Source organism: Myotis davidii, unplaced genomic scaffold (genome assembly GCF_000327345.1).
Source record: "Myotis davidii unplaced genomic scaffold, ASM32734v1 scaffold845, whole genome shotgun sequence".
Taxonomy (NCBI): Eukaryota; Metazoa; Chordata; class Mammalia; order Chiroptera; family Vespertilionidae; genus Myotis; species Myotis davidii.
In genome coordinates this window covers 1,543,755-1,556,539 of record NW_006296223.1, presented here as the reverse complement: position 1 = coordinate 1,556,539, position 12,785 = coordinate 1,543,755, and the positions used below count along the sequence as shown (strand labels likewise).

At 57.5% G+C, this 12,785-nt stretch overlaps 1 protein-coding gene across 2 annotated transcripts in view; it reads left to right on the top strand.

Annotated features, from left to right (window-relative positions):
- Positions 1–7,923, top strand: part of CPT1B (carnitine palmitoyltransferase 1B) — a 9,179-nt gene extending 1,256 nt beyond the window's left edge. For both annotated transcript variants that reach the window (XM_006771091.2, XM_006771090.2), the window contains exons 2-19: positions 67–226; positions 604–743; positions 1,039–1,216; positions 1,435–1,536; positions 1,692–1,829; positions 1,925–2,002; positions 3,025–3,132; positions 3,205–3,289; positions 3,876–4,089; positions 4,469–4,654; positions 4,725–4,830; positions 4,919–5,035; positions 5,320–5,484; positions 5,561–5,695; positions 5,794–5,946; positions 6,591–6,704; positions 7,185–7,277; positions 7,391–7,923. In XM_006771091.2, coding sequence (XP_006771154.1) covers positions 86–226; positions 604–743; positions 1,039–1,216; positions 1,435–1,536; positions 1,692–1,829; positions 1,925–2,002; positions 3,025–3,132; positions 3,205–3,289; positions 3,876–4,089; positions 4,469–4,654; positions 4,725–4,830; positions 4,919–5,035; positions 5,320–5,484; positions 5,561–5,695; positions 5,794–5,946; positions 6,591–6,704; positions 7,185–7,277; positions 7,391–7,474 — 2,337 coding nt within the window. In that variant the 5' untranslated portion in view covers positions 67–85 and the 3' untranslated portion in view covers positions 7,475–7,923. The remainder of the gene's footprint in view (positions 1–66; positions 227–603; positions 744–1,038; positions 1,217–1,434; positions 1,537–1,691; positions 1,830–1,924; positions 2,003–3,024; positions 3,133–3,204; positions 3,290–3,875; positions 4,090–4,468; positions 4,655–4,724; positions 4,831–4,918; positions 5,036–5,319; positions 5,485–5,560; positions 5,696–5,793; positions 5,947–6,590; positions 6,705–7,184; positions 7,278–7,390) is intronic.
- The last annotated feature ends 4,862 nt before the right edge of the window (positions 7,924–12,785 follow it).

Here is a 12,785-nt window from a genome sequence, read left to right as displayed (position 1 = left end):
GGGCAGGGGCAGGCTGGGGGTGGGGCAGACCTGAGCCCACCCCAACACCTTTCTGCTCCCTCCCAGGTGCCAGCCAACCCCCAGGATGGCGGAAGCGCACCAGGCTGTGGCCTTCCAGTTCACTGTGACCCCAGATGGGTTCGACTTCCGGCTCAGTCGGGAGGCCCTGAAACACCTCTACCTGACTGAGATCAACGCCTGGAAGAAACGCCTGATTCGCATCAAGGTGCGCCCCGGTGGTCTCCTGGCCTATTCCTGCCAGCAGGTGCAGAACAGAGCCTTGTAGAGGCGGGGCCAGGCGTCAGCTGCTGCTCTGTAGTCAAGGTCCTCCACCCCAAGCTTGGCTGGCAGTTCTGCTGAGGAACAGGCTCTAGCAGTGCAGAAACCAGAGGTGTGCTCAAGGTGTGGAGGGGAGACAGGTGTGCAAGAAGCGGCATCAGGTGCTGAGTAACCGGGTGCTGCAGGTATGGGGGTGTGGAGAAAGGGAAAACCAGGCGTGAAGTAGTAAGAACACAGCAGGTGACCAAAGGAGAAAACCCAGGCGAAGACCAGGACCTCACAGGTGCTTGCTTGCCGGTAAGCATGCCTGTTTCTGCTCCACAGAATGGCATCCTTAGGGGTGTGTATCCCGGCAGCCCTACCAGCTGGCTGGCTGTCGTCATGGCAACAGTGGGTTCTTCCTACTGCAATGTGGACATCTCCAATGGGCTGGTCTATTACATCCAGAAACACCTCCCCGAGAGGTGAGGAGCAGGGCCACAAAAGAGGCTGGGTGAGCCTCAAAGCCAGGGTTCCTCAGCTGGGCAGGCACAGGGCAATGGCAACTAGAGGCTGCAGGAGCAGCCCTCCCCTGGGCCACCATCATCTCAGTCCCTAGTCCGTGTGTGTGTGTGTGTGTTGCACTTAGTTGTGAGTGTGCCCAGGAAGGTGCCTCCCCCGAAATGGTTCACAGCGGTGGAGGGTGCAGGGTTAGAATTCCCCTGAGGCTGGCCTCCGTGCACCCCCTGCAGTCCTTTCCCCTCTCCCCTCCTGCGACAGGTATATCCCCTACCAGACCCCACAGACACGGGCAGTGGTCAGCATGGCCATCTTCTCCACGGGGGTCTGGATCGTGGGCATCTTCTTCTTCCGCCAAACCCTGAAGCTGCTGCTCTCCTACCATGGGTGGATGTTTGAGATGCATGGCCAGACCAGCCGCAGCACCAAAGTCTGGGCGGTGAGCAGAAGTGGTGGAGGGCTTCAGGCATCTGGTCTGAGACCTGGGCGCCCCCTTTGGGGCCCTGAGCTGGAGGGGACAGGCAGGGGGCACCAGTGCCTGCACATGGGTTTGTCCTAGTTCTGAGAGCTTGGGACTCAGCTCCTCAGGTGTTGGCTAGTTTGTTTCCATTCTTTCCCCTGGTTCCCAGCCCAACACACTCTGCTCTGCACCCCCAGGCCTGTGTCCGCCTTCTGTCCAGTGGGCGGCCCATGCTGTACAGCTTTCAGACGTCCCTGCCCAAGCTTCCCGTGCCCAGCGTGCAAGCCACCATTCAACGGGTAAGGGCCTGTGTCAGGCATCATGGTGGGCAGGGTAGGCTGGACTTGGGACTTGTCCCCTTCAAAGAGTGGATTTGGGGCTGGGTCAGAACAGGGTTGGACAGAAGCAGCCACTGCTGTCTGGCCCCCACACTGACAGTAACCTGGCTCGATAGTACCTGGAGTCTGTGCGGCCCTTGTTGGATGACAAGAAGTATCAGCGCATGGAGATACTAGCCAAGGAATTCCAGGACAAGACTGCCCCCAGGCTGCAGAAGTATCTGGTACTCAAGTCGTGGTGGGCAACTAACTATGTGAGTTCCCTTCTGGGCTTACTCTCACCCCCTTCATATCCTGGCTGCCTGCAACCTGCCCTCTACCCCAGCCCTAACCTCGCACCCACCCGCAGGTGAGCGACTGGTGGGAAGAGTACATCTACCTTCGAGGCAGGAACCCCCTCATGGTGAACAGCAACTATTATGCGATGGTAAGAGGCAGCCACGTGTCCTGAGCCCCGGTGGCCCTTTCCGCAGACAAGGGGGGATCCTGGGGTGAGGCCTGAAGGAAAGGGAAGATGGGAAGGCCCTCGGAGAATAGTCAGGAAGCAACTGAGGGGCGATGGGATACTGAGGGTCTGGAGGATCCAGCAGCCCCTCGCAGGGTCCCTCGGGCTCACTTCGCCGTCACTTCCTTCCTGGGTTCCCTCAGTGGCCTCCTGGCCGTGGTGCCATTACCAGGGAGTCCCTTGGACAGGCTTGCGTGGCATCTGTGGATCCAGAGCTGATGCTCTCAGCACTTGGGAGGCCACACTGGCCCCTATGTTGCATGACTAGCCCTTGTCCCACCCCAGCACCGGCCTGTGCACACAGCCATGTGCCCTCAGTGCTCTCCCACTGTCCAGGGCTCACCTTCTAAAAATATGTTTTTATTGGTTTTAGAGAAGAAGGGAGAGGGAGAGAGATAGAAACTTAGATGAGAGAGAAACATCAACATCAATAGGCTGCCTCCTGCACACCCCCTACTGGGGATCGAGCCCGCAACCCATGCCCTGACCAGGAATCGAACCTGTGACCTCTTGGTGCATGGGATGATGCTCAACCGCTGAGCCACACAGGCTAGGCCACAGCTCATTCTGAGTCGCATGCTGTCCTTCCCTTCCTCCCCACACCTGTCCTCCCAGAAACTCACACACAACTCATCTGTACCTGAGGTTTTAAGCTGTTTATGTTTTGTTTTGTTTTGTTTTGTTTTTAGTGGTGGGCCCCTTTCTCACGGCAAACTAAAAAAACACAAGCAAATAGGTTATGGGAAAACAGCTCAGGTCAGAGCTGGGGCCGAGGAGTGACGGGGTCAGGTGGGCATCTCATCTTTGGCAGGTTCACCTGACAGTGCGCACAGGATGGACTGGGGAAAGGGGACAAGATCCCCCAGGCCACGAGCAGGGAAACCAGGTGGCACCGCACACCTGTCACGCTGCCCCTGCCCTGCAGCCTCGGCTCTCTCTCGCAGGACTTTGTGCTCATCAAGAACACGGACGTGCAGGCTGCCCGCCTGGGAAACATCGTTCACGCCATGATCACATACCGCCGCAAGCTGGACCGCGAGGACATCAAGCCTGTGAGTTGTGTTGGGGTCGAGGGCTGAAGGGAGAGGAGGCCTTGTCTTAGCCATGCTGTGCCTCCCTCCTAGGTGATGGCACTGGGCATCGTGCCCATGTGCTCCAACCAGATGGAGAGGATGTTCAACACCACGCGGATCCCGGGCAAGGAGACAGGTATGGCCACAGCGTCTGTGGTGAGGCCATCAGGGAGAGCCCCTTCCCGCCCGGCTATGGGCCGCCACGGCTAGGTCCTGCCACCTGCTTGTCACCAGCACCCCCGCTGTCTCGGGGTGTAACTGTCAAGATGGCCAGTTTTTTTACCAAAATGAGCCGCCTGCTGCTTACAGGCATGACGCTAGAGCTGGGACCCCGAGTCCCCGCTGCAAGGCTCCCGTGCAGGGCAGGCCTCCTGAGTGAGGAACACCCAAAGGGGTGCTGCTGCCCTTGACTGACAGGGAGGGCAGCTCGCAGGGTTTGGCAGGGACAGGAGCAGCAGCCTGCGCTTCTGACACTGGGAGTCTGTGTTGTTTCCTCGAGCTTGGTTTCCTCTTCTGTGAAATGCCTCTGAGGACTGTTGTTGGCATAAACGAGAGGCATGGGAGCAGCCAGCACGGGCCCTGGTGGAGGGAGGGAGGGAAGCCCTGACGGAGGCCTGGCTCAGCAGGAGCCACATGGGCCACAGAAGGCTCATGGTGGGTGGGCCCCACCCAGGGCTGCGGGCAGGGAGGTGCTACCTGCCCACGCCCTGGCTCTGTCACAGACGTGCTGCAGCACTTCAACGAAAGCAGGCACGTGGCCGTCTACCACAAGGGCCGCTTTTTCAAGGTGTGGCTCTACGAGGGCTCCAACCTGCTCAAGGGCTCCAACCTGCTCAAGCCCCGGGACCTGGAGCTGCAGTTCCAGAGGATCCTGGACGACCCCTCCCCGCCCCAGCCCGGGGAGGAGCGGCTGGCGGCCCTCACTGCCGGCGGAAGGTATCCCAGTGGCATGTCTTCCTGGGGAGAGGGGCTTGGCCCAGTCACAGCCAGGTCCGGGGCGGGCGGTACCCTGTCTGCGGCCTGAGTGGCCCCACCCCAGGACTTGGAGCCAGAGGCATGACCGAGGAAGAGGCGCGCCAGGCACAGCATCCCCTGTGCAAACTGCGCCCGCAGTGGTGAGGGCATTGGTGGCCATGGCAGCGGCGTGGCTGCCATAACCTCTAACTGGGGGGCAGCAAGGGGTTGCAGAGGGGGCAGGGACACCTTCTGGGACAGCCTGGCAGCCCACCATGCTCAGCTCCAGGCCCAGCCAGGTCCTGGGTGGTGCCCTCGTCCCTGGCCCAACTGGCCCTGCACTCACCTGCTCTCCCCCCAGAGCGGAGTGGGCACAGGCGCGCCAGACCTTCTTCAGCTCCGGCAAGAACAGGGCTGCTCTGGATGCCATTGAGCGCGCCGCCTTCTTTGTGGTCTTGGACGAGGAGTCTCACAGCTATGACCCCGACAACGAGGCCAGCCTCAGCCTCTACGGCAAGGCCCTGCTGCACGGCAACTGCTACAACAGGTACAGCCCCGCCCCGCTGCAGCCAAGCCTCCCCCAGCCTCTGTCGTCACCGCATCTGCTGTTCCCGCAGGTGGTTCGACAAGTCCTTCACCCTTGTGGCCTTCAAGAATGCCCAGTTGGGCCTCAACACAGAACACTCGTGGGCAGACGCCCCTGTCATGGGGCACCTCTGGGAGGTAACAGGCCAGAGAGGAGTCCTGTGGGGCAGGCTGTGGGGGACATCAGGGGCCGAGGACGGCTCTGAGCCCGACCTTCTCCCTGCAGTTTGCTCTGGGCACTGACATCTTCCACCTGGGCTACACGGAGACTGGGCACTGCGTGGGCAAACCAAACCTCACACTGACGCCGCCTCAGCGGCTGCAGTGGGACATTCCTGAGCGGGTGCGTAGGCCCAGAAGATATGGGGACAGGCATGGGAGAGTGACAAGTACCTGGATGCTCTGCGGCCCCCTCCCCTCCAGCCCAGCCCCAGTGGGTGTGGCAGAGCTCTCCAGTCCAGATTGGCCACAGGGTGAACGGACATCCGGGGCTAGTGGTGGTTAGAGAAGCTGTGAGGGATGAGCCTGGTGTTCATGGGGCACGTGTCAGTACCTCTCTCCCCCCGAAGGTGTTGAGAGCCCTGAGACCGCCCAGCACAGCCTCCTGACCCTCCTGTGTCTCCGCAGTGCCAGGCGGCCATTGAGAGCTCCTACCAGGTGGCCAAGGCGCTGGCCGACGACGTGGAGCTGTACTGCTTCCAGTTCTTCCCCTTCGGCAAAGGCCTCATCAAGAAGTGCCGGACCAGTCCCGATGCCTTCGTGCAGATCGCCCTGCAGCTGGCTCACTTCCGGGTAGGGGCCCTCGGGCTGGCACCGTGCAGGCAGCGCCGGGCGCAACCTGCTAGGCTCACCCCTCCGTGTTTCCCAGGACAAGGGCAAGCTCTGCCTGACCTACGAAGCTTCGATGACCAGACTGTTCCGGGAAGGACGGACCGAGACTGTTCGTTCCTGCACCAACGAGTCCACAGCCTTCGTCAAGGCCATGGTGCAGGGGTCCCACACGGTGAGCCCCCCTGGCCACACAGTGAGGTGACACCCCCCGCCTCTGCCTCATGCTACCTAGAGGATCAGGGCTGCTCACTGCTTCCCTTCTGCCCCCAGAAAGCAGACCTCCAGAATCTCTTCCGGAAAGCCTCAGAGAAGCACCAGAACTTGTACCGCCTGGCCATGACGGGGGCTGGCATCGACAGGCACCTCTTCTGCCTGTACGTGGTCTCCAAGTACCTGGGGGTCAGCTCCCCTTTCCTGGCTGAGGTCAGTTCTGTTGATGGGTGTGTCCCCTGTCCCCAGGCCTCCTGGAGGGCTGGGCCAGGCTTCCCGCTCCACACCTCCCAGGCCTGTGGTCCTGGCACCGAGCATGGGGTTGGTGGTGTTGTGAGGGGGATGGACAGACGAACGTGTGGCATGTCCGGGGTGACGGGTGCCCCTGAGGAAAGTGAAGAAGCTAAGGGGAATCAAGCTGGCAGCGTGTTCCTGTGGAAGGACCTCCAGCGTCCAGACAGCAGGAGGGGAGGCAGAACCGATGGGGGAACAGGTGGAGGAGGGGAGGCAGAACCGATGGGGGAACAGGTGGAGGAGGGGAGGCAGAGCCGATGGGGGAACAGGTGGAGGAGGGGAGGCAGAAGCGGTGGGGGGACAGGTGGGAGGGGCGGAGGCAGAACCGATGGGGGAACAGGTGGAGGAGGGGAGGCAGAGGGGCGGGAGGGGCAGCTGTTTTGTGCAGATGTTGTGATGGTGAGAACTGATGGGGGTGGGGCAGCGGTCAGGGAGGTCCTGCACCGTGTTCCTCCTGCTCTCTCAGCCAGGACAGTGCCTGGCTCATGCAGGTGCTCAGATAACACCTGTCAGCAGGTGTGCACTGAGCACAGGTCTCTGAAGGCTGCAGCCTCCCGTTGCAGGTGCTTTCTGAACCCTGGCGCCTCTCCACCAGCCAGACTGCTCAATTCCAGATCGGCATGTTTGACCCAAAAAAGTACCCCAATCATCTGGGCGCTGGTGGCGGCTTTGGCCCAGTAAGTGACCTTGAAGGGGGATGAGTGGATAGAACCTGGCCCTGGGGTTTCAGTGGGGATTGCAGGGCCTCAAGGTCAGACCAGATCAGGAACACAGCCATGGCCCTGCCCTGTGTGGGAACAGGTGCCGGGGACCCCTCTGGAGCAGGACCACGCCGGCCGGCTTCCCTTCTGCGTACAGCTCTCCCGCTGAGACGCTCACTGGGCTAGTCAGTCAGGGTTCTAGAGACACCTGCGGAGTGAGGCGGTGACCTGGAGCCTCCTGAGGGAAGCTGAGATCCTGGATGGGGGGTTGGGGGAGAGGAGGAAGCTCTTGGTTTTCACGCTGTTTCCTAAGTGTGGTCCTGACCTCAGGAAAAGTGAAAATGCAGCATCTGGTGTGGGCCCCCCTGGGAATCTTGTGGGGATTCCCAGGCAGCCTCAGCTCGGCCTCGGACGCTCAGTCTAGCTTACCTCTTCTTCATCCCGGTGCTGCCTCAGGTGGCGGATGACGGCTATGGGGTTTCCTACATGATCGCGGGTGAGAACACCATCTTCTTCCACATCTCCAGCAAGTTCTCCAGCTCAGAGACGGTGAGTCTCCTGCTCCCACTCATCCCTGAGGAGGGGGCACCACCCTGGGCCCTGCCTGGCTAGGGAGAGTCCTCTTTGGTGGAGACAGAGGGTCTGAGTCTTGGCTCCCACAGAACGCCCAGCGCTTTGGGAACCACATCCGCCAAGCTCTGCTGGACATCGCTGATCTTTTCAAAGTGTCCAAGGCTGACAGCTGAGGACTGGGGAAGTGCCAGCTGCCCTTCCGTCCCCACGTGTGGAGGAGTGGGCCTGTGGTCAGCTGGCAGGCCCCAGGGGTTGCCATGCACAGGTGCCCAGGCTCCAAGGACAGCTCTGGCGGCGGGCGTTCCCCAGGCAGACACTGCTCCCTGAGGACCCACCGGGTGGAGGTGGGGTTGGTTGGAGCAGGGAGGGACTTTTGATTTTTTCTTGCTAGATACTAATAAAGATAAGGCTGTGGGATCCTCCCTGAGCCCTTAGGTTCCTGTGTTTTGTGTGGGAACTAGGAGGCTCTCCCCTGCCCCAGCTCAGGCCAGAGAGGTAGCAAGGGAGGGGCTGAGGCTGGGAGACTGAACGGCTTTGACCTGCTTGGAAATGTGTGTCTCTGCTGAGGTCACTGTCCACACCCTCTGTGCACTTGGAATAAATTATGGCTTCAGAACTTTCACCTGTTCCCTGAGTTCACTTCTGTTTGTCTGCTGGGGAGTGAGGCCGCCTGCTTCCTCTGCACAGGCGTGCCTCCACAACCCTCTGCACCCTCTGACTTCGAGCACATCCTCGTGGGGCCTAGGCCTCCCCTCAGTGCTGTGGCCAGGCCTGAGGTCAGGGGGTCATGCCCATGAGGCACACAGGATAGTCTGCAGCAACATATGCGGCTTCCCTCAGGTCAGCTTCTCTATTAAAGCAACATTAAAAATAAAAAATAATTTTTATGGAAAGTACAAGTAGCCCTGGCTGGGTGGCTCCGTTGGTTAGGATGTTGTCCCAGGACAGCAAGGTTACGGGTTGGATCTCTGGTCAGGGAACATATAAGAAGCCACCATGAGTGCGTAGATAGATAAGTAGAAAAACAAATTGATGTTTCTCTCTCTCAAAAAATCATAAATTACATAAAAAAGAGCAGGTATGAGTAGGCACTCCATTACTATTGCTGCATGCTTGAGTGAATCCAAATGTCAGCATTCTGTAGGTGCTGAAAACCCTCAGTGAATGAGGTATAGTCCTGGGCCTGCTCTGATGAGCCCAGTGTCTATGGAACACCCGCCACCAACTTGGCTCTGTGCTGGGGATTCAGTGGTGAACAAGGCACCACCTACCCCCGTGGAATTCACCGCTAGGTGAGGCAGGCATGGGTCAGGGGATGGAGTGGCTGGCAGGGAGACCAGGGGGCTTTTGGAATAATCCATGTAGCAGGTGCCTGCTGAGTATCACAGTGTGCTAGGCACTGAGCTACAGCAGTGAGCCAAATACAGACAGTACCCCTCCCTGTGGGACTTGGTCTAGTAAGGAGACAGGCAGTCACCAAGAAGGATAAGTTACATAGCAAGTCAGAGAGTAATAAGTGCTAAAGAGAAAAGTAAGTAAGGGGAGAGGAGAAATGGGGGAGGGGGACAAGTGGCAAAGGCAAGGAGATGAGGGCACGAGCCATGTAGGTACTGAGGGCAGAGATTCCTAGCTTCGGGGACAGCAGGAGCCAGGGCTCCCAGGTGGGTGGTGCCTGCTACAATAGAGAGGCAATACTGGAGGCTGTGGCTGGGGTGGAGTTGGGGAGGGAAGAGCAGGAGGGGACAGGTGGAGTGGGGAATCAAGGAGCTCATAGGCGGGACTCCAGCTTCCTTGAATGATGGGGGAAGCCGCTGCGGTTAGAGCAGAGGTGACATAATCAGTCCTAAATTTTAATGGGAATTTCTCTGGCTAATGGGGATATTAGAACAAAGTGGGGTGCAGTAAGGATAAGAAGCAAGGACTCTCAGAGGGTACTGCTCATGGTGGCGGCAGAGTTGGGAGAAATGACAGAACTCAAACGAACTGAGGATCAGGAAGCCAAGACCATCAAAGGTAAGACTGATAAACCTGATAGGGTGACACTGAAGATAATTCATGTTTTCTCTTTTGGGTAATTGAATGATTAAATGAGGTTTCTTTAAATGTTGAATTTGACATGTCCATAAGAAATATTGGCTCAGCAGATAGAGTGTTGGCCTTTGGTCTGAAGGGTCCCGGGTTCAATTCCGGTCAATGGCATATACCTTGGTTTCGGGCACATCCCCAGTAGGGGGTGTGCAGGAGGCAGCTGATGGATGTTTCTCTCTCATCGATATTTCTCTCTATCCCTCTCCCTTCCTCTCTGTAAAAAATCAATAAAAAATATATTTTTTAAAAGGAAATATTCATGGATTCTTGAAAAATAAAGTAAAAGCTAAGGAAATCACCCTGGCCAGTTTTTCCCAGTGGTTAGAGCAGGGGTGGGCAAACTTTTTGACTTGAGGGCCACAATGGGTTCTTAAACTGGACCGGAGGGCCGGAACAAAAGCATGGATGGAGTGTTTGTGTGAACTAATATAAATTCAAAGTAAACATCATTACATAAAAGGGTACGACCTTTTTTTTTTTTTTAGTTTTATTCATTTCAAACGGGCCGGATCCAGCCCGCGGGCCGTAGTTTGCCCACGGCTGGGTTAGAGCGTTGGCCCAAAGACTAAAGGGTCTCTCAATTCTTGGTTAAGGGCATGTACTTCGGTAGCAGGTTTGATCCCAACCCCGGTCCCTCACATCAATGTTCCCCCCCTCCCCTCTCCTCCTCTTCCCTCCCTTTTATTTTTCTCTCTAAAAATCAATGGAAAAAATATCCTCAGGTCAGGATTAAAAATAAAATATTTTAAAAAGCTAAGATCTAGGCTCCTGGTAACAGCTTTGAAGGAAGTTAAAACCCTGAAAGTGCATGGGAGGACCCCAGGGCAGAGGCTCCTAACCTCTTGGGAGTCTCCCTGAGAGGTTTATAAAAGTACACCTGTGCTCACAAAATGTTACCTTCCATAGCAGAGCTTTCTTCCCACACCTCTGCCTTTCCGGTGCCTGTGTAACCTACCCTGGGGAAATGTTCATTTGGGTGGGCTTCTGGGCACATCAGCTTGCCCAGCCCTGGGAGAGCAATAGTGAGCAGAGTTTTTATCAGCTGGCTTTTAATTAATGGTAAAATTCAGCTAAAGTTATCTGACCTGTTCTGGGTTAAAATAAGAGAAACCATTGTGCACAACTAGGGTATAAACCTCTGGTGAGCACCCATCAGACCCAAACAAGGTCCTTGTGCCCCATGGTTTTGCAGATCTGTACTAGTTAAAGTTGGTCACAACAGATACACCCTGAAATCTCAATAGAAGTTTAATTCCTGCTCAGTTGGCTGAGACAGACTCTGCTCCAGACATTATTCAAAGGCATGTGCCGACAGCCCTCCCTGACTTCCTCGGGTCACTCCCAAGTTGCCTTGGGCTCAACCTCTAGCAGGTACATAGGGCAAGACAGAGGGTCACTCATGGGAGGCTTTTATGGACATGGCCTGGGTGACACAAAGCACTTCCATCTACATCCCTCTAACCAGGACTCACATTGCAAGGGAGGCTGGGAAATACAGTCTAGCTGTGTGCCCGGGATATAAAGGAAACATTTGGTGAACAGTTACCAGTTTCAGAAGCACAAGGGCATGGGCAGATCAGACTGGCATCTCTGGGCGTCCTGAGAGCCCATCCTGGGCCTGGGTTCTACAGGGTGTTTGAGACAGTCCACCTCCCTCTGCGGGGCAGGGTACTCCAGGCCCCTCACATCCCAGCTCAACTGATCTCTGAGTCTCCCCTGTCACTCCCCAAGAACCCTGAGCCCAACATACTCTCCCCTAAAGTTGGCCTTTCCTTCACTGAACCGTCTGCCCGGAATCCTGTGCCCTTCCTCAGCCTGGTAAACTTCTCCTGAAGCCGCCTTCATTGCGTTATTCCTGATTCATGTTTTTCTGGGCAGTCTAAGCAAATGGCAGAGTGAAGGAAGTATGCAGGGTGGCTCACAGGTGGGAAGGGACAGGAAGGTGGCAGCTTGAGGAGGGTGTATGGCCCAGGCAGCAGACTCCTCAATAGATAGGCAAGGACTCATTCTGTGCCCAGGCGATCTAGCTCAACTCTAGTTGTTTTTTCTGCTCTGCAATCAGTCTGCTAAGGATCAGAATTCCTGAGAGAAAACTCAGTGGGTCCCAGTTTAGGAATTTCAAACACAAGCTGTTTACGAGGTTAACTATCTTCCAAATGGGCTTCTCTCCCCCACTTCCCCATCTCAGCCAGTGGCATCACCCTCTAACCAGTAACCAATTCCTTCCTTCCTTCTGAACTTGCCACATTACAAACCATCAAGTGTACTTTCTAAATGGCTTTACTTCCTTCCACGGTGACCACCACCTGCCCTGTCCACATCTCCATCATTACTCATCCAAAATTCAGCAACAGCCAACTCCCTCTCTAGCCTCCCTCCAGCAGCCAGAGAGGCCTCTTCACCATGTCACCGCTCCGCCTACCACCCTTCTAAGGTGTCCATCCCGTCTAAAGGCTGAGCTCCCTGGACTGGCTTACGGAGGCCCGAGCGGTCTCTCTGGCCTCCTCCCGACCGCAGCCCTATGGGCAGCCTCTCGACGGGCAGGCAGGGCTTCTCTCTCCCCGGTCCCTGCTTGGTGGTTTGTGCTCCTGCCGCCTGGAGGCCAGCGGCACCTCGCAGACCTGGTTTTTGAGGCTTTGCACGCTCAGCTGCATGTACTAGTACCTGGGCCTGCCTGCCTCATCTCCCCGAGCCTCGGCTTCCTCTTCTGTTAAGACAGATGCCACAATGACGATGTGGAAGTTGTGAAGCCTGTCAATATTCAGGCATCCAGCTATTCGTTGAACAGATGTTTATTAGCACCTGCTGTGCCAAGTGCTGCCTGGACACCGCCGACACAGCGGTCCAGCGAACAGGGCCGCGCACGATCTTACCCTCAAAAAGCCAAGAGGAGGAACGCAACTATCAGAACAGGGAGCAGCGCAGGGAGCGCCCTCTCCTTGCAGCTCTACGCCCCTCCTTAGCCCCTCCTCCACCGGAGCCTGCAAGTCTCCCGCGACAAGACGAGACGAGGGACCAGCCTCCGGTGGCCCCGCCCCTTCGACTCTGGACACAGCCAATGAGACCTCGAGGCTGGAACTCCGGAGCAGCCCGGTGGGCGCAGCCATGTGCTGGAGGCTCCGCCCCTTCCTCTCCAGAATATTAGCCAATGAGAACAAGAGGCCAGCTCGGGGGGGCGGGCCTGGTAACGGAAAGGGGCGGGTCTTCCGGAAGCGCCTCCTCAGGCCCCTGGCCCTGGCACGTCGGCGGGCTCTGACGGAACCTGCGCCCTGGCGGAGCAGGAGGTGAGTGTCTCTGACGCCCTTGTGCCGGGCCACCCGCCGGACCGGCAGAACCCCCGCATCAAGGGGCCATCACCCCTCACCTCCACAGCCCACCCAGTCTCCTCACCCAACC